The 22,275-nt window shown below is 35.3% G+C and overlaps 2 protein-coding genes across 9 annotated transcripts in view; one reads left to right on the top strand and one right to left on the bottom strand.

The window, feature by feature from the left end:
- Positions 1,045 to 22,275, top strand: part of LOC109339439 — a 22,679-nt gene continuing 1,448 nt past the window's right edge. The window contains exons 1-15 of one of the 8 annotated variants that reach the window (XM_019576895.1): positions 1,045 to 1,218; positions 1,308 to 1,378; positions 1,707 to 1,931; positions 2,058 to 2,134; positions 2,373 to 2,426; positions 3,137 to 3,251; positions 3,732 to 3,914; positions 20,145 to 20,266; positions 20,379 to 20,430; positions 20,555 to 20,618; positions 20,704 to 20,749; positions 20,843 to 20,941; positions 21,212 to 21,280; positions 21,407 to 21,557; positions 22,113 to 22,210. In XM_019576895.1, coding sequence (XP_019432440.1) covers positions 3,860 to 3,914; positions 20,145 to 20,266; positions 20,379 to 20,430; positions 20,555 to 20,618; positions 20,704 to 20,749; positions 20,843 to 20,941; positions 21,212 to 21,280; positions 21,407 to 21,557; positions 22,113 to 22,210 — 756 coding nt within the window. In that variant the 5' untranslated portion in view covers positions 1,045 to 1,218; positions 1,308 to 1,378; positions 1,707 to 1,931; ... (2 more) ...; positions 3,137 to 3,251; positions 3,732 to 3,859. Of the gene's footprint in view, positions 1,219 to 1,307; positions 1,379 to 1,706; positions 1,932 to 2,057; positions 2,135 to 2,372; positions 2,427 to 2,467; positions 3,026 to 3,136; positions 3,252 to 3,731; positions 3,915 to 3,938; positions 4,621 to 4,672; positions 5,009 to 20,144; positions 20,267 to 20,378; positions 20,431 to 20,554; positions 20,619 to 20,703; positions 20,750 to 20,842; positions 20,942 to 21,211; positions 21,281 to 21,406; positions 21,561 to 22,112; positions 22,211 to 22,275 lie in introns of those variants that run through there. The other 7 variants (XM_019576903.1, XM_019576879.1, XM_019576885.1 and 4 more) reach the window with 7 other exon arrangements.
- Positions 10,111 to 12,737, bottom strand: LOC109339479 (protein DETOXIFICATION 16-like). Its single transcript, XM_019576931.1, has 5 exons — positions 12,347 to 12,737; positions 11,259 to 11,803; positions 11,047 to 11,133; positions 10,900 to 10,956; positions 10,111 to 10,462 (listed from the first exon to the last, which is right to left on the bottom strand). The coding sequence occupies exons 1-5, from the start codon at positions 12,644 to 12,646 to the stop codon at positions 10,126 to 10,128; spliced, it is 1,326 nt and encodes a 441-aa protein (XP_019432476.1). The 5' UTR covers positions 12,647 to 12,737; the 3' UTR covers positions 10,111 to 10,125.

The raw sequence follows: 22,275 nt of genomic DNA, 5'->3' as shown, positions 1-22,275 counted from the left end.
ATTATGAAAGGTGGTAATGGAGTTATAAGAACAGTTGTTTCTGCTATTGGATTGTTGTGTTTTCATATTTGGTTTTTGTTCTGTTATTCTTCTTCATGGTTTTAATCTTATCTATTCAATTCAATTGAAATTTGTTTGACATTGATAAATGAAATGTCGTTATTTATTTATTTTCATCTCAAGATAATAATCATGTGCCTTTTCATCTCTTGACTAACACAAAATTTTGGTTTCAACATAGAGAAAATCCATGAAGAGATAGAGAAATAAAAAAATCAAATAATAAAAAATAGCATTAACAACAAAAATTGATTATTTTTGGATATCCCAATTTCCATTTTGCTGCTACACTAAATCATTAAGATACATAAGTCCCACAAAAATAGTGTTTTGTTTGTGTTGTATTTTTTTTTATATTCTGATTTTTTTTTGCTTTTCTAGGTTAAGTTTATTTCTTATCATTGTCTATATTCTTTAATACAGTAAGCATATAAATTATTACATCCATAAAAAGATAAAACATTTAAATATAGATTATAATCAAACTTTTTTAATTCAAACATTTATACATGTAAAAAATGGAAATTTGGTACCAAACAATAGAAAAGCGGTTTGACCAGCACAGTAGTGCCTCTCAAGACGCTAGTTCCTATAACTACCAATTCTTTATTTTCAAATCAACTAGTCATTTACCGTCTATTATTTGATTAATTAACCCTTTACCGTAATGATATCTTGGGGCTTATAGTGATAACCGAATATGTTACCATATGCCATTAAAAACACGTACCTAATTTGTGGGTATCGGGAAAGGTTGAAGTCATACTGAACCAAAAAAAGCATGTTGTCCATACTTCATATGCATATCAAGTAGATTGTTGGAATCTTCCCGAATGCTTTTTTGGTTTTGTACAGGTATCTTTGCACTGAAGGCAATTCTGTCTGAGAGCCCGGCCACAATTACCGTATCTCGCCGAATATAGAAAAAAGGACTATTTTCTTGATTTATTCCTCAGAAATTCAACTCCCCATTTTCTATTATAAAAAGAAGCTGACCCGAATTAACTAATGCATTCAGAGACCAAAAATGTTCACTGTAAGAACTTCAATTCCAGAATCACCACCTCGAACCGTCGTCTCTGGGCCATGCACTCTCACGTTTTGCCATCATCGCCGACCATGCAACCACCGCATGTTCCATCATCTACAATTGTTGAGGTTCCTGACATTTAGTGTTAAATCAATATTATGCATTTTTTTATGTAAATGATTCTAAAATTTTGTCTCCTTTTGAGTTTGAATTTTAGGGTTCTGAAGCTTCTTCACCGAATTCAGGTGGATTGGATGTTGATTTTGAGGAAATGGAAAAGTTAATAAGGTTAGGGTTCACGATTAACCTAATTTACTATGATCTCTACTTGGCGACTTGACTAAAATGTTGTCACATGCATTTTCCTATGTAGTGAGATTTCAATTATGCATGGTTTTAATTCTTCTTTGCTCTGGTTGAGATTCTGCATAGTGGACAAACGATAGATATTGGTTGTTTATGGAGAATCATACCGGAGAATTTTTGTCTATTATTAATTCTTAAAAGGAAAATGTGTCAATGTAATGGTTTCTGTTATACTTTTAATTGTTTAAGGACTATTACTTTTTTTAGTTTTCCTAATTTCTTAAGTCATTCATTGTAACTTGGTTTTCAGCACTTATCTATATACATGAATGATCCTTAATTATCGATGGCTGGAGATCTTAGCATGGTCAAAATGCTCATGTTCTCATCACAGGAAAGAATATCAGACTTTGGAACTGTTCCACTTCTGGAAACATCAATAAACAAATTGGTTCATTGTAATCTACTTCCCAAAATGTTGGCACATTGTAGGGGAGGAAATAGCTGAGGTGGTCTTAGTATTTCTCAATGGAAGGTGTGTCTTAAGGAGATATTATATTTTTTTGTTTTAATTCCATGTTTGTTTTAATTCTGAAGTTCAGAAATCCATAAACTATGTCCCAATTTAGACTTATATCTCTTAATAATGTTATTTACAAAGAGAAGAAACAGGAGGTAATGCTATTTCAAAGAGCGTGGGTGAGATCCCTATCTGATCTCCTTTTTCCTCAGCAGAAGGTATGGATCACCTTGAACATATAATTTATATTTTTCAGAAGTTTGTGTTTTTGTGTGTGAATGATGTTCACATAATTTCCTAATTCAATTATTGCATTCTGGTAATAATGTAGCAACCGTAACTGCAATTGTTCCACTGCATTAGGTCCCTTTAGATTACAGTGGTTGAAACATTCTTGTTTTCTTCTGGTTCATCTAGATATTTAATATTAATTATTTTTCTTTCTGATGAATGTAGGCTGGAGTTGCTTCAAAAGAGATGAAAAAACTCGTATGAATGGACTTTGATAAGGTAAAAATCAATTTCATATATTTTGAGTGAACAAGGAAATTAATTGTATTTTTTTTAACTTTCCTATGTCCTTTGCATATGAGGATGGTCTTCTTGTCTAAGAATTCAAATGTTTAAAGTAATTTCTGTTTGATATCCTTATAGGTCTTTATCACATATTTCTATTTGGGCTAAATAATAAGTAATTTTTAACCTAATAATTTTAGTTTAAAAAAATAAATCTGGTTACTTAAGGTGTTGCAAAAGAAATCTCCTCATGGTTCCTGCATTTTGGTGGCTGAATCTTTAGCTAACTATGCTAAAAGATCATTAGCTTGTGGCTTTGTCCACTAACTTGGTTGGAACATTTGCCAATGTGGTTTTGGAGGTGCCGTATTATACTAATACAGTCAGTGAGCTACATTTAGCGCACACACACATATAATTTTTTATGCATGCATTCAACGGTAAGATGGACTGAACAATGTATATATATTCATTCTTGAAGGAAAATAAATTGCCCAATGCTTCTACACTAGCATTATACCACACTTCCTTCTGTGAAAAATAAATTAGTGAGATGAGGTGAAATACTGAAATGAACTGTTGGTGCTTTTGAGGTGTGCAATGTCTTTCACTTTATTTTCTCCCTTCCCCATCAGTTTCTTTTTTTATGTTGAAAAATAATCATTTTCCTGTTACTGACAACTTTTAGCTGATTGCTATTTCAGTTTAGATGTTGATTACTGATTCGGGGCCTCATCTTGGAGACACAGTCAAGAGCTAATTAATTAATGCACTAATGCCTCAGAAAATAATGAAGAGCTTCATGAGTACAGCTTGCAGGTTACTGTATTTGTTTATTGTCATGAAATTTAAAACTACAAAGTATTATACTGTCACACATGAAATTTAAAACCACATCTTCTCTATAATGTTATCTGTTATGCATGCACTAGATACTGTCATTTACAAATCTACTGGATCCATCTGTCACAATCATTCCACTTCCACCCTTCACTCATTGATACACCATTTGCACAATAGATTGGTTTCTTTGTTAACAAAAAAGGAACGTTGTAGTTGATCCCCTCACGATAGACTCCCCAACTTTTTTTTCTTTAAAAAATGAAAACAAATGGTTGATTATTTAAAATAAAAAGAAAATGATTGATCCATGACACCTACATCATGAAAAACTTGTATGGAATATATTCAAGAAAATCAAACCTGACAATATGGACATACCGAGTTTAAATGTTCCTATGTGGATGAGTGTTAGTGTCACTATTTGTATGACAAAGTCTACATATCTGTTATGCCTAGGTTGCATGAGACAGATATGTGAAGCAAACAATCATAGTGGAGTTTTTGTGGCTCTAGCATAGATAAAGAAATGAAGATAAAGGCGCTACTCTGGTGTCATGATGGTTTACAATGGACTTGTCTAATTAATGTTGGAACTCTTGTTGGGTATGACTGGAAAGAGTGACGTCCCAAGAATTGAAGGTAGATGGCAAATATTAGTATAAAAAATGTTTCATGTAACAGGTAAGGTAACACAACTGACAACTACTTACACATATATTATCATTTTAAATTTTTAAAAAGTGTATGTTACTTTTTAAGTGAAACGCATCATTGGTACATGAATTCACAACTGTTTTGACTTTTTTCCTTCTTCTATTGACGTGTCCTTTCGTGTGTGTGTGTGATATCACAAATTACGGAAAGATCATTATACCCCCACCTCAACTTAACTCAACCCAACCCCAGCCCCACCTCAATTTAACTCAACCCCACCCAGTACTTCTATAATAGTATTGCAACATTAATTACACAAGTTTGTTGCAATCCACCATGAGACCAATGTAGTGTCTTCATCTCTATTTTGTTATCCACTCTATAGCCACATTAACATCCTTGTCTACCCTACATATATGCCGCACACAACATAGGTGTAATCCATACCTAGATCTTGTCATTCAAGCCACACACTATCACCCAGCTGTATCGGAGCATTCAACTTTTTGCGTTTGATCTAAACTCTTGAGTTCAAGGGCAGAAGAGAGCTTGATTACAAGACTCAACCATCGCTCGAGGACAAAAGTCAGCCTTAGTGATCCACAGTGCTATTTGGAAGGGTCGTCGCTCGATAAATAAAGTTGCTCAAGCGATAACAGTCTGATCTACTCCAATATGTCTAATTTGTCAGGTTTGGTTTTATTGAATATATTCCATACAAGTTTTTCACCATGGAGATCTCACGGATCTGGGAATTTTTTAAATATATAACCAACAATTATTTTATTATTTTTTGGAAAAATTCAAAGTTGGTGACTCAATTATGAGAGGTTAACTAAAATGTTATTTTTCTACTAATAAAGAGGTAGGTTTATTGTGAAATTGGTGCATAAATTGTGAAGGGTGTAAATGTTTGTAATCGATGACTAATACATTTGTAAATGCAAGAGTTTCCAAATATAAAAATGAAAGAGGAAGGTAGTGATTGTGGTTGAAGGCAGTTGTGGGAATGACAGGGAAAGGGTTGTATTGATGGTGGGGTGAGGGTTGGGGTAGGAGGTTAGAGATGGAGTTAAAATGTATCTTCACAAGTCAATTAAAGTAAATAAATATGCCTTAAATTTTTTTACCTTTTCGTTTTCCTTCTATAGATGCTTCATTTTGTGTGCGCTATATCACAAGTTATATTTATTACGTATTTTCTCATTTTAATTACCTATTGCACTCAAATCTCTAAACTCTTATTATTTTTTTACCTCTTATTTCAATATCGTTTGTTAGTTACTCTTAGTTAGAGTTTGTTAGAAAGTTTGTTAGTTCTGGAATCCTATCTTTCCCTCTCTATATTAAGGACTTTGATCCTCCTTGTAAATTAGAATATCAATAATACATTTTCAGAGTTGTTTCTTCTTCTTCTCTTTAGTGTTCTCTCATTTCTTATCTCTTACATGGTATCACGCCATGGCAGCCACAACCACCAACACTGGTACGATTTCTGCTTCACCACCGCGTTCTCCCTCTGCTGCTTCACTGCTTCAAGCAATTTCCTCTCCTCTTGTTCTTCCTCTTCCATCTGTCAAACTTACAGAGAAACATTACTTGGTGTGGCGCCATTTTATGCTCGCAACCCTAACTTCTAGTAGAGCTAACAAGTTTGTCTTAGGAACTGAGATTCCTCACAGATTTCTCACGGAAGATGATCGTCTCATTAATCGCATCAATCTTGCGTATCTGCGATGGGAAGAACTGGATCAAACAGTTTTTTCCTGGATCTTGAACTCTCTCACTAAAGGACTTGAACCTCGTGTTGTTGGATGTCGCCACTCATGGCAACTTTGGGAGGAACTTGATTCCTATTGCAACTCCCAAACGAAAGTACGTAGTCGCCAATTGCGTTCTCAGCTTCGTTCCATCTCCCAAGGCTCCAATTCAATTTCAGAATACTTCACAACGATTAAATGACTTATGGATGCTCTCATCTACATAGGTACACTAATTTCTTCAGCTGAACACATCGATTATATTCTTGATGGTCTCAACGAGGAGTATCAACTAGTTATCACCTCCGTTGAAAGTCAGTTAGATCTTCCCACTGTTCATAACCTTGAATCCTTCTTGCTTACCTTTGAATCTCGACTTGAGAAGAATAAAGGTAAAGCACTCTCCGACGCTCTCTCGGTTAATGTTGTTGTTCATTCTACATCATCGTCGTCTTCAAAAACGGTTAACTCGTTCTCAAGACCAGTTTCAATTCCTTCGCAAACTCCTCCTTCGCACTTCTCGCCCAGATCTGAATCGCAAAATCCAGGGTTCACGAATGAATATGGACATTTTAATGGCTATCACGAAGGTCGTGGCGGTGGTCGGAATAGAAGTGGAAGAAGTTTTGGAAGATTCTCTTCCTTATTCTGCATCTATTGTAATAGGACAGGCCATGATGTCCTCTCTTGCTACTATGCTCCACCGAATTATGGTGTGCCTCATCCTCACTCTTCTTATCCTCTGCCACGTCAGCCATCTCATTTTGTAAATCAGAATGGGCCTCACTCACATCTTCCAGCTCACTTTCTTCCTGACTTCAACACCAATTTCTACTCTCAGCCATACAATCATGGGTCCTCCTATTATTCAACTCATAATAATTCTTTACTTCAACACCATTTTGTAAGACAGGCTCTCCCTCATTATGCAATGACTGCAACAGCACCACATCATATTTCACCTTCTGTCATGAACACTAAGAAGGTCACATGGTATCCTGATTCTGGGGTCACCAACCATTTGACTGTTGATCCAGATTTGTTGCATGAACCAGCTGAAGTGTTCTCTCATGACCAGATATACATGGGTAATGGAACTGGAATTCCTATTATTTTTGTTGGCTCTTCTTATTTCACCACTACTGTTACTTCACATTACACCTTCAAATTAAATAATCTTCTTCTTGTTCCCTCCATTACCAAGAATCTTGAGTGTGTCACAATTTACAAAAGATAATTGTTGCTATTTTGAATTTCATCCTAATGTTTGTTATGTCAAATCACAGGATTCTAATGACATATTACTAAAAGGATTTCTCACCAAGGAAGGACTCTATGCTTTCCGAGGTGTTCTACCCACTTCTGTGTCTTCTTGCACTGTTGCTTCTTCTAGTTGTAATAGGCATAGTTTCAATGTTTGTAATAAGGCTAACTCCTTGTTTTGTAATAAGTTTGCTACTACTTTGTGTAATGAGCCTAGCTCACATACATCAATCTTTTCTCTTTGGCATTTTAGGCTGGGTCATCCCCATGAATCTGTTGTTAAGAATGTTTTGAAGAATTGTAAAATCTTACACAATAATAAAACTGTGTTTGATTTCTGTTCATCTTGTTGCATTGGTAAATCACATAGAATTCACTCTGCAAATTCTTCTACTGTTTACAAATCTCCTTTTGACTTAGTCTATGTTGATCTATGGGGACCTGCACCTGTTCATTCTCAAACAGGATTCAGGTATTACTTCTCCATTGTGGATGCCCACACTCGACATACATGGATTTTCTTACTCAAACAGAAATCTGAAACACTCTCACTGTTTCAGTACTTCTTAACCTATGTTCAAACTCAATTTCAAGTCACTATTAAAGCTATCCAGAGTGACTATGGGGGTGAATTTCGTCCATTTACCAAATTTCTCCAAAGTCATGGGATTGTTCATAGAATTTCTTGTCCTCACACTCATCACCAACAAGGAACTGTTGAAAGAAAACATAGGCATGTTGTGAAAACTGGAATAACTCTACTTGCTCATGCTCATCTTCCCTCGAATCTTTGGGATCATGCCTTTACAACAATTGTTTTCCTCATTAATAGACTACCATCAATTTCTCTCAACAACAAATCCCCTCATGAACTACTTTTCAGTCATCCACCAGATTACACGCTATTCAAGGTTTTTGGTTGTGCCTACTTTCCTCTTCTCAGGCCCTATACTAAACATAAACTTCAACCCAGAAGTTCAGAATGCACCTTCCTTGGCTACTCCTCTAGTCACAAAGGCTACAAGTGCATGTCACATGATGGAAAGATCTACATTTCAAAAGATGTTACTTTCAATCAGAATATTTTTCCCTGTCAAAGGTAAGAATCAGTCCAACAGTGGTGATAAGCATTCATCTTCATTCCTTAATGGATGTCATTTTTCTCCCATATTCAATTTTCATGACGCTGACATTCTCTCCAGAGCAACTTCTGAGTACACACATAATTCTGGTTCTTCACCTTTACAGAATTCGCCTATTCTCCTCTCATCCCCTAATTCTCAAACTCCCTCACTAACCACCAATCACACACTAGACCCAGATGACTCTACTTCCTCCTCTGCAAACCACTCACCCTTAACAATTGCTTCTCCTCCTCTATCCTCTCATCCCATGCAAACAAGATCAAAATCAGGGATATTCAGAACTCTATATCCAAGAGTTCGTATGGTTCACTCTGAACCAGTCAGTGTCAAAGCTGCCTTAGTTATTCCTCAATGGCAGCAAGCAATGCAATCAGAATATGATGCCCTCATTAAATTGGGAACATGGTCTCTAATGCCTCTACCACCTCACAAGAGAGCAATTGGGTGCAAATAGGTTTTTAAAGTCAAAGAAAATCCAGATGGAACAATCAATAAGTACAAAGCTAGGTTGGTTGCAAAGGGTTTTCATCAAAAGCAAGGGGTAGATTACAATGAAACATTCTCTCTAGTTGTCAAGCCAATCACAATCAGGGTACTTCTTACACTTTCTATCACTCATCAATGGATGATTGAACAACTTGACATTAATAATGCCTTTTTAAATGGCATTCTTGATGAAGAAGTCTACATGAATCTGCCATCAGGATTTCAAAACAAGAACAAATCTCTTGTGTGCAAACTACACAGAGCCATCTATGGTCTAAAACAGGCTCCAAGGCAATGGTTTGAAAGGTTAAAAGGTTCCTTGGTCAAGCTTGATTTTCAAATTAGCAAATGTGATAATTCTCTTTTCATTCATACCTCTAAAACCTACAAACTGTATGTTTTGGTATATGTTGATGACATAATTGTTACTGGGTCATCATCCTTCCATGTTCAAAATCTCATCAAGGAATTGAGTTCAACATTTGCTCTCAAACAACTAGGGCCTCTGGATTACTTTCTTGGTATTCAAGTTAAACACCAAAAGAATGGGTCGCGATTTCTCTCTCAAGCTAAATACATCAATGATCTTCTTGAAAGGGCTAATCTCTCTACCTCTAAGTCTCTTCCTACACCTATAGCTAACAATTGTAAACTAACTAAGCATGGTACTGACTTCTCTGAAGATCCTACTTTCTACAGATCCATTGTTGGTGCCCTACAATATGCCATTGTCACCAGACCAGACATCACCTACTGTGTGAACAAGGTGTGTCAATTTCTTGACAAACCTTGCAATTCTCACTGGACAGCAGTAAAAAGGATCCTTAGATATCTCCAAGGAACTCGGAATATGGGATTAACAATAAAACCTGCTGGACATTCATCCAATCTATCCATCACAGCTTTCTGTGATGTTGATTGGGCCTCAAACATTGATGATAGAAAGTCTACGTCGGGAGCTTGTCTCTACTTGGGTCCTAATGTTGTCACCTGGTGGTCAAAGAAACAACGTACTATATCTAGATCCAGCATAGAGGCAGAGTATAGAAGCTTAGCCTTGACTTCTCAAGAGATTATGTGGTTTGAGTCTCTGCTCAAAGAAATGCAAATCACCTATCACACTCCTGTTTTTTTCTATGACAACTCAAGCACAGTAGTTATGTCTCACAATCCTGTATTACACAACCGTACCAAGCATATTGAACTAGATTTGTACTTTGTCAGAGACAAAATACAAAGCAAGACACTTATTGTCAGACACATTCCCTCAGAATTTCAAACTGCTGACATCTTCAAAAAGCCTCTACCTAACACTCAATTCATCACTCTCAGGAATCAGTTAAGAATTCAAGACTACAACTCAGCAGATTAACTAGTTCTTCATCTCTTGAGGAGCCTTGGATTCAGGGGGTATATTAGAAGTGCTCTGGTTATTAATTGATTACGGAAGTTGTTTAGTCTGTCATCTCCTCTTTGTAAATTACAATATCAATAATACAATTTCTGATTTACCTTATTCTCATTCTCTTCTTCTGAACTCTCCTATTCCTTATTTCTTACGGTGACCTTATGGTTATTAAGCAACAACCTGTCGATATTATTTACAAAATAAATGGAAGAAATGGGTAACATGAAAAAACCTGAAAGAACACATTGAAATGAATCCAGAAAATTGGATGTTGCAAGAATTGGCATCATAATTGCTACATATTTGACCACTTCTACTTCATCACTATATGCATATCCCCAAACATTGCGTATTAGTATTATCACCGTTCCAACTATGATGGCCACAATCAATGTCATTGCTAAGACAACAAACACTGCTAAACGTGCAGCTTTCGGATTACCAGCTCCAAGTTCATTTGAGATACGAGTGCTGCAAGAATGAAGGAACATGATTGAACTATATACAAAAGCAAGGGAAACTTTTCAACATACAAATTAGGAAAATATCAGGATGCTTAGCATATATTTACTTGTGCAAAAAGTTAGAGTTGCCACTGAATTGTAAAACATCATAAGCCGTGTTTATATTGCGGTCACTGCAGTGCGATTGTAGTTACTGTGGCCATTGCGATACAAATTGCAGCTGCTGCGTTGTGAATTATTTTGTAAATAAAAAAATAGTATTGAATTCGATGCAGTCTGATGCCACCTGATGCAGCCCAAATACAGTTGCACTGTGGCAAGATACAACCACATCATTGTTATTTGGTGTCATATTGTAATCATAGTGTGATGCAACTGTACTACTGCGGCTGCATCAGGTAATGTGGTTCGTAATTTGAATAGCTGGTTATAAGAGAAACTAACCTTACAGCTCCACTGAGTCCAAAAGGGATCATCCAAACAGTTGCAGCTGTATTCAAGCTGACAAAAACCCACAACAGATTGATGAAAATAATCATGTCAAGTATTTATATCAAAGTGTGTGAAAAGTATCTCAAATATGAAACATACCAGACAGAAAGTACTGATGTTTCCAACTTCGGATTTGGAAGAAGACCAGAAAGTAGAACCATCAATTCAAATGACCACATTTCCAAGCTTTTCAGCATAAAAAACATTAAGATCTCAGAATTTGAAGGATACAAATGTTAAGAAAAGTATCAAAACACTAAATATTGATATACTGTAATAGGTGTGATCAAAATATTAGTGAATGTAATTACCAAACCATAACTGCTGAAGGTATAGCAAGCAAGAGAAATTGAGGGATATTTTGCAATGCCTCTTTGGAAAACCCTGTCCAAGTTTCTTTACATGAAGGAGAAAACTTGACATAGAGTGAGAGCATCAAAACATTAACCCAGTAAGATATCGAATTCGCTAAGGCGGCGCCTCTGCCTCCAAGTCCAGACTTGAATACCATAAACCAACATACAAGAATATGCAGTAAAGTTGTCAATCCTGCAAATAACATCATCGGAAATACAATATTTTGCGTTTGTAAGAATCTGTTGAAGCACTGAAGAAGGCCATAGGCAAAAATGGTTGGAACCATTAGTTGTGCATAGTTTCCAGCTTCTGTTGATATTTCAGGATCTTGGCCAAGGAAAAGTAGAATGGATCTTGTGTTTGCCCAAATGAATGAAAGTGGAATGCTCACAAGCATAAGAATGAACATGGCTCTTTGCATTTGTATGCCTAACATTCTGTGCTGCTTTGCTCCATATGATTGGCCACATAGGGTGTCCAAGGCACTTGCCAATCCCATCTGGTTTAACCAAAAATGAAAAGCCAATAATAGATAAGATCAGAACAAACACCATTATACAATGCTTCCTTACAAAGTCACAGGTTCAAATCGTGGAAAAAATGAAATTGAGGGTGCAGTTGACGTAATGGTAAGGTTGTTGCTTAGTGACCATGATGGTCATAGGTTTAAATTGTGGAAAAGGTCTTTCCACTTGTAGGGTAAGGCTACATACATCTACCCTCCCAAACCTTACTAAGTGGAAGCCTCGTGTATTGGACCATATTCTTTATGTATATTGACTTTTGGGGTGGAGTTGGATGTATTAGAGCTTATATACTATAATGATATTATAGCATATGCATTAGTCATAATAAGTTGGACAAAGCATCTAGTGATTTATCAAGTTAGGCCTAATTATTCTAATATAATAACAATGTTAGGTCACTTATAACTACCAAGTAAAAAAAATTATACTTGAGACGATGAATCATTTATAATAACTTGGACAATTTCCCTGGATGACTAGTCTTTTGAGCGGAGTATCCAATAAACTGAACTCACCAATAAGCTGAAACCTGTGACAGAGGCAAAAGAAGTGGCCATGGAAGCTCCAGAAAGAGCCAATTCCCCAAGATGTCCTACAAACATAACAGATATAACTTGTAGGCAATAATTTAAGAGGCTCACAGATATCAAAGGTCCTGCTAGCCATAACTGTTTCTTCACTTCTTCAATGATTTCTGTTCTATCTCCTATACCATTTGACTTGTTATGTTCTTCATCATCAACTATGAATCTATCTTCTCCTGAGTTTTCAATCAATGGAGATTTGAGTGTTGCAATTTGGTGTTCTCTCTCCATGTTTATCTCTTTCAATTCTTAGCCATACATTGTTTTTGTTAGTTATGTAGCATTGACAATATAATGTGCCTAAGAGTTTGGTTTGCATTTTGCAACTAGGATATATATATATATAATAATGACAAATCATAGACATGATAGGGACAAAATAGCAATATTAAATGGAACAATGATTGATGTTATGCAAGGATATAAATAATTCAGGTCTATACTAGTTATGTATTTAATAGAGTGAGAACATAAATCAAGAAATATAATGAGATGGAATGGAATCAAGTTTTCAAAGAACAATAATAACTTTGATGAGGAGGTTCCCCAGGAACAAAGATGTACTATGAGATACCAATAATAATAAAATTAAAATAATGAATGTTCAAATTTTTTAATTTACCTATGATAATATAGGAGATAAAATTTGGAATAAATTAATTCATTCCTAAAGAGACATCGTGAAAGGAACACAACAAAACGTGTAAAACATGTAAGAGGAGACAGATTCGAAATGAGTTTAGCTGTGATGAAGACTCATTCAAACTGAAATTCAAGGTAATATGATACAAAGTGATTTATTGTTTTATAACAATCAATTAAGATAAATATGTGTATCTTCATCAATTTTAAATACAAACTTATCTAAAAAATATTTGTAATGGGTTTGGCTTCATGTTTTTGGACTCGTAGATAATTGAGATATCTAGACCTACGGCTACCCGCATCCACTAAAGTATTGTTAGGTTGTTATGTATATTATTAAGTAGTGATGTGATATTATGATGTTAATTTATATGTATAATATAATATTTTGTTGATTGATTAATTCTTACTAGATCAATTTTACTTCACAATGTTAAAATAGTAAATTTAAAATGTGTTTAAAACTTTAAATATGTTTTATAGTTTTCTCTCTCGTTGATTACCTAATAACATATAAAATTGTAAGAAACAAATACATAATTACATAAATTACTCGGAAATATTTTATAATGTTTTTTAAATTTGTGGGTATTATATATCCAACAAGTACGCAAAGACTCATAGATAGCAGACTCAACATGAATCAGTATAGATATGAAGTGGGTTTAAATCCAAAAATGAAATAACGAAACGAGTTCGAGTAATGCACTATCAAAACTCATTCAAACTCATTTGTATGACCAATAACTTCCTAAAGAGAATGATATGGTTGTAGATATCAGTACAGAATTTGTTAGTGACTAATAAGAGATTTAAACAACATTAAATAGAAATAGAGGGTGTAAAAAATATATTTTTTGGTCATTAATTGTTCTATTTATACATATATATATATATATATATATATATATCCATACTTCTGTATAAAGATAAAATATGCCTAAAAAATATTTAGGTAATTGAACTAATATAACTTTTATATTCTTATTTTGTCCTTATTACTAAATTAATCATATACCTAATGTTCAAATACCAATTTAGGCAGTTACAAACCAATGCAATATAGTTTATCAATTAATTTATTCTCTTATGTTGAAAACTATTATCTTCATTATTTTTTAAATGCAGTAAAGTGTAACTCCACTAATTAATAAATTAAAAGTGTCTTTATAATTTTGATGGAATATAAATGTATGTATATAATTAAATGCCTTTATAGTCAACTGCAAATTTAAAATAGAATGTTCATTTTAAAAAAATAAGATCAAGTAATTACCCAAATTGAATATATTTAACTGTAAATTACAATATCTAACATAATTTACTATATTTGACATTTATAGTATCTAGACTACACATTACAAAGCTGATAAATATAGCAATGTCTGTCAACACACCAGCGTATATAATACTACTTTTAGTTTGTACATTTTTTTTATAATTTTTGAATTTTACTTTTTATTATGTACTTCATCTTGTTTGTCGAAATATATTTTTTGACGTTATACATTCTCACAATTGATTATTAACATATAATGAACATTCAATCTATTTAGTGACATGAGTATCCTCTGCCTTAACTTTACTTCAAACAAAATGAACTCTTATACAATAGATGAAGGCATACAATTGTAGGTAGTTGAATCAATGTAGTGGGACTTATACACCTTCATTAGATCACCAACATCCTTAAATATTCAGAACCTTCACTTCTGCCTACTTGATTTTCTAAAAGTGAAAAAAAGGTTGTTATAAATATTGTGGAGTTATTTATTACTAATAAGGCGTTGGTATGATAGAAAATTAATCTTTTTCAAGATGTATGATTGTCCATTTCAATAAGTGTCATTTACAAGAATTGAAACTTTGATTTATTGATCACCCTGAAGATGTAGCGGAGTCTTACACTGCGAGACCAATACCTTGTTCGTATTTTATCTTTAAGTATTTATAAGATTTTAAAAACTTAGTCGAAAATTAAAATAACTTGTTCCATAGAAGTATCTCCAATAAAAGAAACTAAATGATGAGCATTGGCCCAAATATATATGGGCCCAAATCCAGCAAGAAGTAGCAACAACCCCTTGGAAGTTGGAACATTGTGTAGTGTTTTCTCAACATACTTGAGTTTCTAAAAGCACTAATAAGAACACTTCAACACCACACTCTCTCTCTCTAAAAGAAAGTTAGGGTTTCAAATTTCGAATTCTACGATCTCTTCATAAATGGCGGCAATCGCAGTTCCTCAACCCCGATCTTCCAAGACTGAATCCTACGTCGACAACAAGCGCAAGGAGGACATCCGTCATGTTAACATCGCCGCCGCGAAATCCGTCGCCGACGCCGTTCGCACCAGCCTCGGCCCCAAGGGTATGGACAAGATGATCTCCACATCCTCCGGTGACGTTATCATCACAAACGACGGCGCCACCATTCTCAACAACATGCAACTCCTCCAACCCGCCGCGAAGATGCTCGTTGATCTTTCGAAATCGCAAGACGCCGCTGCCGGAGATGGAACCACCACGGTTGTTGTGATTGCTGGCGCTTTGCTTGACAGCTGCCGCGTCCTCCTCACCCGCGGCATCCACCCTACCGTCGTCTCTGATGCCCTCCACAAAGCCGCTGTCAAAGCCACCGATATTCTCGCCGCTATGGCAGTACCCGTTGAACTCTCCGACCGCGAATCGCTCGTGAAATCCGCAAGCACTTCACTTAACAGTAAGGTCGTTAGTCAATACTCCACATTACTTGCTCCCCTTGCCGTCGACGCTGTCACTTTTGTCGTGGACCCGGAGAAACCCGAGCAGGTTGATCTTCGTGATATTAGGATCGTGAAGAAGCTCGGCGGCACAGTCGATGATACGGAGCTAGTGAAGGGTTTGTGCTTTGATAAGAAGGTAAGTCATGCTGCTGGTGGACCTACCAGAATGGAAAATGCTAAAATTGGTGTGATTCAGTTTCAGATTTCGCCGCCAAAAACTGATATCGAACAGAGTATTGTAGTGTCTGATTATTCTCAGATGGATAGGATTTTGAAGGAAGAGAGAAGTTATATCCTTGGTATGATTAAGAAGATTAAGGGAACTGGTTGTAATGTGCTTCTGATTCAAAAGAGTATTTTGAGGGATGCTGTTACTGATTTATCTTTGCATTATCTTGCTAAGGCTAAGATTTTGGTGATTAAGGATGTGGAGAGAGATGAGATTTTGAAGAATTGTAAAATCTTACACAATAATAAAACTGTGTTTGATTTCTGTTCATCTTGTTGCATTGGTAAATCACATAGAATTCACTCTGCAAATTCTTCTACTGTTTACAAATCTCCTTTTGACTTAGTCTATGTTGATCTATGGGGACCTGCACCTGTTCATTCTCAAACAGGATTCAGGTATTACTTCTCCATTGTGGATGCCCACACTCGACATACATGGATTTTCTTACTCAAACAGAAATCTGAAACACTCTCACTGTTTCAGTACTTCTTAACCTATGTTCAAACTCAATTTCAAGTCACTATTAAAGCTATCCAGAGTGACTATGGGGGTGAATTTCGTCCATTTACCAAATTTCTCCAAAGTCATGGGATTGTTCATAGAATTTCTTGTCCTCACACTCATCACCAACAAGGAACTGTTGAAAGAAAACATAGGCATGTTGTGAAAACTGGAATAACTCTACTTGCTCATGCTCATCTTCCCTCGAATCTTTGGGATCATGCCTTTACAACAATTGTTTTCCTCATTAATAGACTACCATCAATTTCTCTCAACAACAAATCCCCTCATGAACTACTTTTCAGTCATCCACCAGATTACACGCTATTCAAGGTTTTTGGTTGTGCCTACTTTCCTCTTCTCAGGCCCTATACTAAACATAAACTTCAACCCAGAAGTTCAGAATGCACCTTCCTTGGCTACTCCTCTAGTCACAAAGGCTACAAGTGCATGTCACATGATGGAAAGATCTACATTTCAAAAGATGTTACTTTTAATGAGAATATTTTTCCCTTTGCTGTCAAAGGTAAGAATCAGTCCAACAGTGGTGATAAGCATTCATCTTCATTCCTTAATGGATGTCATTTTTCTCCCATATTCAATTTTCATGACGCTGACATTCTCTCCAGAGCAACTTCTGAGTACACACATAATTCTGGTTCTTCACCTTTACAGAATTCGCCTATTCTCCTCTCATCCCCTAATTCTCAAACTCCCTCACTAACCACCAATCACACACTAGACCCAGATGACTCTACTTCCTCCTCTGCAAACCACTCACCCTTAACAATTGCTTCTCCTCCTCTATCCTCTCATCCCATGCAAACAAGATCAAAATCAGGGATATTCAGAACTCTATATCCAAGAGTTCGTATGGTTCACTCTGAACCAGTCAGTGTCAAAGCTGCCTTAGTTATTCCTCAATGGCAGCAAGCAATGCAATCAGAATATGATGCCCTCATTAAATTGGGAACATGGTCTCTAATGCCTCTACCACCTCACAAGAGAGCAATTGGGTGCAAATAGGTTTTTAAAGTCAAAGAAAATCCAGATGGAACAATCAATAAGTACAAAGCTAGGTTGGTTGCAAAGGGTTTTCATCAAAAGCAAGGGGTAGATTACAATGAAACATTCTCTCTAGTTGTCAAGCCAATCACAATCAGGGTACTTCTTACACTTTCTATCACTCATCAATGGATGATTGAACAACTTGACATTAATAATGCCTTTTTAAATGGCATTCTTGATGAAGAAGTCTACATGAATCTGCCATCAGGATTTCAAAACAAGAACAAATCTCTTGTGTGCAAACTACACAGAGCCATCTATGGTCTAAAACAGGCTCCAAGGCAATGGTTTGAAAGGTTAAAAGGTTCCTTGGTCAAGCTTGATTTTCAAATTAGCAAATGTGATAATTCTCTTTTCATTCATACCTCTAAAACCTACAAACTGTATGTTTTGGTATATGTTGATGACATAATTGTTATTGGATCATCATCCTTCCATGTTCAAAATCTCATCAAGGAATTGAGTTCAACTTTTTCTCTCAAACAACTAGGGCCTCTGGACTACTTTCTTGGTATTCAAGTTAAACACCAAAAGAATGGGTCGCGATTTCTCTCTCAAGCTAAATACATCAATGATCTTCTTGAAAGGGCTAATCTCTCTACCTCTAAGTCTCTTCCTACACCTATAGCTAACAATTGTAAACTAACTAAGCATGGTACTGACTTCTCTGAAGATCCTACTTTCTACAGATCCATTGTTGGTGCCCTACAATATGCCATTGTCACCAGACCAGACATCACCTACTGTGTGAACAAGGTGTGTCAATTTCTTGACAAACCTTGCAATTCTCACTGGACAGCAGTAAAAAGGATCCTTAGATATCTCCAAGGAACTCGGAATATGGGATTAACAATAAAACCTGCTGGACATTCATCCAATCTATCCATCACAGCTTTCTGTGATGTTGATTGGGCCTCAAACATTGATGATAGAAAGTCTACGTCGGGAGCTTGTCTCTACTTGGGTCCTAATGTTGTCACCTGGTGGTCAAAGAAACAACGTACTATATCTAGATCCAGCATAGAGGCAGAGTATAGAAGCTTAGCCTTGACTTCTCAAGAGATTATGTGGTTTGAGTCTCTGCTCAAAGAAATGCAAATCACCTATCACACTCCTGTTTTTTTCTATGACAACTCAAGCACAGTAGTTATGTCTCACAATCCTGTATTACACAACCGTACCAAGCATATTGAACTAGATTTGTACTTTGTCAGAGACAAAATACAAAGCAAGACACTTATTGTCAGACACATTCCCTCAGAATTTCAAACTGCTGACATCTTCAAAAAGCCTCTACCTAACACTCAATTCATCACTCTCAGGAATCAGTTAAGAATTCAAGACTACAACTCAGCAAATTAATCAAGTTCTGAATCACCTGAGGAGTCTTGGATTCAGGGGCGTATATTAGAAGTGATCTAGTTATTCACTGATCACGAGTGCAGTTTGTTAGTTACTCTTAGTTAGAGTTTGTTAGAAAGTTTATTAGTTCTGGAATCCTCTCTTTCCCTCTCTATATAAAGGACTTTGATCCTCCTTGTAAATCAGAATATCAATAATACATTTTCAGAGTTGTTTCTTCTTCTTCTTCTCTTTAGTGTTCTCTCATTTCTTATCTCTTACATTATACAACTCTATTTTTCTTGAAATTTATTTATGCATAACTCTTTTTAAATCGATCTTTCTCCACACTGTTGTTTAACAATATTTTTTTAAAATTTACTGAACTAATTATGTTTTTATTTATTCCGATGTTCGATTTAATCTCAGTTTATTCATTTGTCTAGTTGATTGAACCAGTTCTTATATAACTCAAATATTTTGCTATTTGTGTTTCTTGTTTTCTTTTATTAATTTTTTTAAAAACACAGTAAAAATGCAGTGATATTTTAATAATTATGATTGTGTTAAATCTGTATGTAATAAAAGTCAACACAACTTCACATTCTTTCTATTTTTTTATTTCTTATCTGTTTTAAATAGTTTTGAAGGTACCTATTAAGAGAAACTAGTAATGAAGAGCTAAATGGAATTGTACTGTAAATGGATATTTAATGTTAAAAAGTTGTCTTCAATTCAGTCCTTGCTAATGGCAATAGGATCCCATTTCCCAACTTATAGAGGTTCTTGTCAAAACTTTCTTCCTAGATATTTGTCATGTGTTTGTAGTGGTAATTTTCGGTGAAAATTTATTATTATAACTCAAGTAGTAGTTTTTTGTTATTTCATAATGTAATAAACAATATATGCAGTATTATTAAAGAAAAATTATTTTAATTAGTTTAACAATAGATGCAGAATATATAATATAGAATGTTGTTAATGCATGGTTGAATGTATACGGGGTCTAAAATAAATAAATTGAAAGCAATCATGTTTGAAGAAGAACATTGAGAGAGGAGAAGTGGCAGGCTAATTCCATTGGGAAGAGAAGACAAAAAAGAGAGAAAAAGCAGCATTTAAACAGAGGTGAAGGAAATCAATCCATCAATACTAACCATGCAACAATTTCAACGCAGGCAAAGGAAAGCATATCATGAATGTAGATGTGAATGATTCTAATGAGGATGGGCTACATTCTCCAACTAAGAAGAAAGGACGCAAGGACAAAGCACTTGATAAACCTATTTCACCTTTTCAGGTTTCAATGAGTTCACCTTAGCTTATCTCAATTCGTTGGTCATTGCCCACCTTAGCTTACCATGTGCATTCTTTATTTTATTTGCCTATTTACTTTCTCCTCCATTTGAAAGCTTACACAGGAAGGACAACACCCTGGTAATGGAAGCACTTCAAGAAGACATGGTAAGCTTGTTAGTTATCTCACACATGTAAAGACTATGCACCATGCCTTTTCTTCTAGTTAGCCATTATATGTCATTTCCCATAAGTTGTGACCTGTGATATAACCACATATTGTATACTGCAGTGCCATCTCGAAATGGTATACCTGATAAGCACGCCCTTGAACGTGTCCTTTATTTCTTACAAAGGTGACAACCATAATAGTATTTTATTATGTATTTCTAAATGTAAATTAATAAGCTATTCAGTCATTTGAAAAAATTAAATGTGCAGGAATGACCAGGGGGAGTTCTTTGCTGGTCCAAATAATCCTAATGTGGTTAGTTGTTGTTTCTTGAAGAGAACTGTATATATTACTTCTTATTATTTGATCATTAAGTATTGGTAGTAACGTTGTATGTTGCTTGTGAAGGTATATGATTACTATAGCCTTGCCAGGCAGCCAATGAATTTCACTACTGTGAGGGCCAAACTTCAAGCGGGAATGTATACAACCATGGAACATTTTAAGGTTTAGAAAGCATCATATTTCTTACATATATAAAAAAAATATCATATTCATATTTGCTATTCCATCCCTTCCCTTTCGTACTTATTTTGAGAATGCTTATGTATCTTTTCTTTTTTTTTTGTTCCTCATCAATTATACATTCTCATACATTTCTAGTTCCTTTGGACATTGTTTTTATTATATTTCCACTATTTAATTAATACTGATTTGTGAAATACATATCCCTTGTGCCAACATAATTAATATATTATATATATCATTGATGTACAGCATGATGTATGTCTAGTGCTTGCCAATGCAATGAATGCTAATCCCCCAGACACAAGACGTCATCAAGTGGTATGATCATAGCAAGCATTATTTTCCTAAGAATTCCAGTTCACTGCCTAATTAAACTTTATATAATGTATGCTTCTATGAAGTTTTTGAATATATCTAAGTTTTGTTCAACGTGGTTTCTTCCAGGCTAAAGCTCTAAGTCATTATGCAAGGCAAATTATTGAGGATCTAAGTGCTCAGAAGCCTGAATATTTTCAGCCAACTTGCCAGGAAAACTTGCTGGGAAGGAAATTACAATCCAAAACCATAGGGCATGCAAGGTTTCGTTATACACCTACTGGTAAGGAAATTTCTTCCTCTGACATTCTTGTAGTTCAACAATTATGCTATGTAGCTTTATCTTCTAATAAAAAGTATTTGACTGATGTTGTCTCATTCTTAACATTGATAGCAAAAATGTGTGCTCTATTTAATTAGACTGAATAATGCAAAGGCTTAGAGACTTCGAGGGTGTACATTATGACTCTTATGGTTTGGAGTTGGATGGTTCTTGAGTCATGCTCAAGACAAAAATTAACAATTGATTAGATCAAACTGTTTGGAAAGAGTTGAGTATGCTAGAAAGATGAGTTGAAAACTAAACAACCGAAAACCATATATGTAAGAAAGATGAGTTGAAACTTAAATTAACATGTGATATGAGTATGCCATAGTTAGCAACTAATCAAGATATTGTGGTGCAGCACTCGTTGTGCTAAATTCTAGTGATTTTGTTGTTGGTTAAAGAAGGTAGTAATACTTGCAGCAGTAGTTAGTAATTCGAAAACTGCTATTTTTTTTGTTTGAATGATTAAGAGCAACTGATTGTATTTACCTTTTTTTCTCGACATAGGGAATACAACACCTGAAGTAGAGAAGAGAGATAAGTATGGATCGCAGAATGACAAGCCATGCCTGTCAAGAATCCCAAATGCCCAATCAAACATTCAAGTTAGTTTGTTTCCCTTCTGAGACTCTGACTGTTGAGATATGTGCACATTGTTTTAACAAGCATT

The sequence above is a fragment of the Lupinus angustifolius genome, chromosome LG02, assembly GCF_001865875.1.
Source record: "Lupinus angustifolius cultivar Tanjil chromosome LG02, LupAngTanjil_v1.0, whole genome shotgun sequence".
Classification (NCBI taxonomy): Eukaryota; Viridiplantae; Streptophyta; class Magnoliopsida; order Fabales; family Fabaceae; genus Lupinus; species Lupinus angustifolius.
Note: the sequence above shows the minus strand (reverse complement) of the source record. Positions and strands in the feature narration are given on the sequence as shown.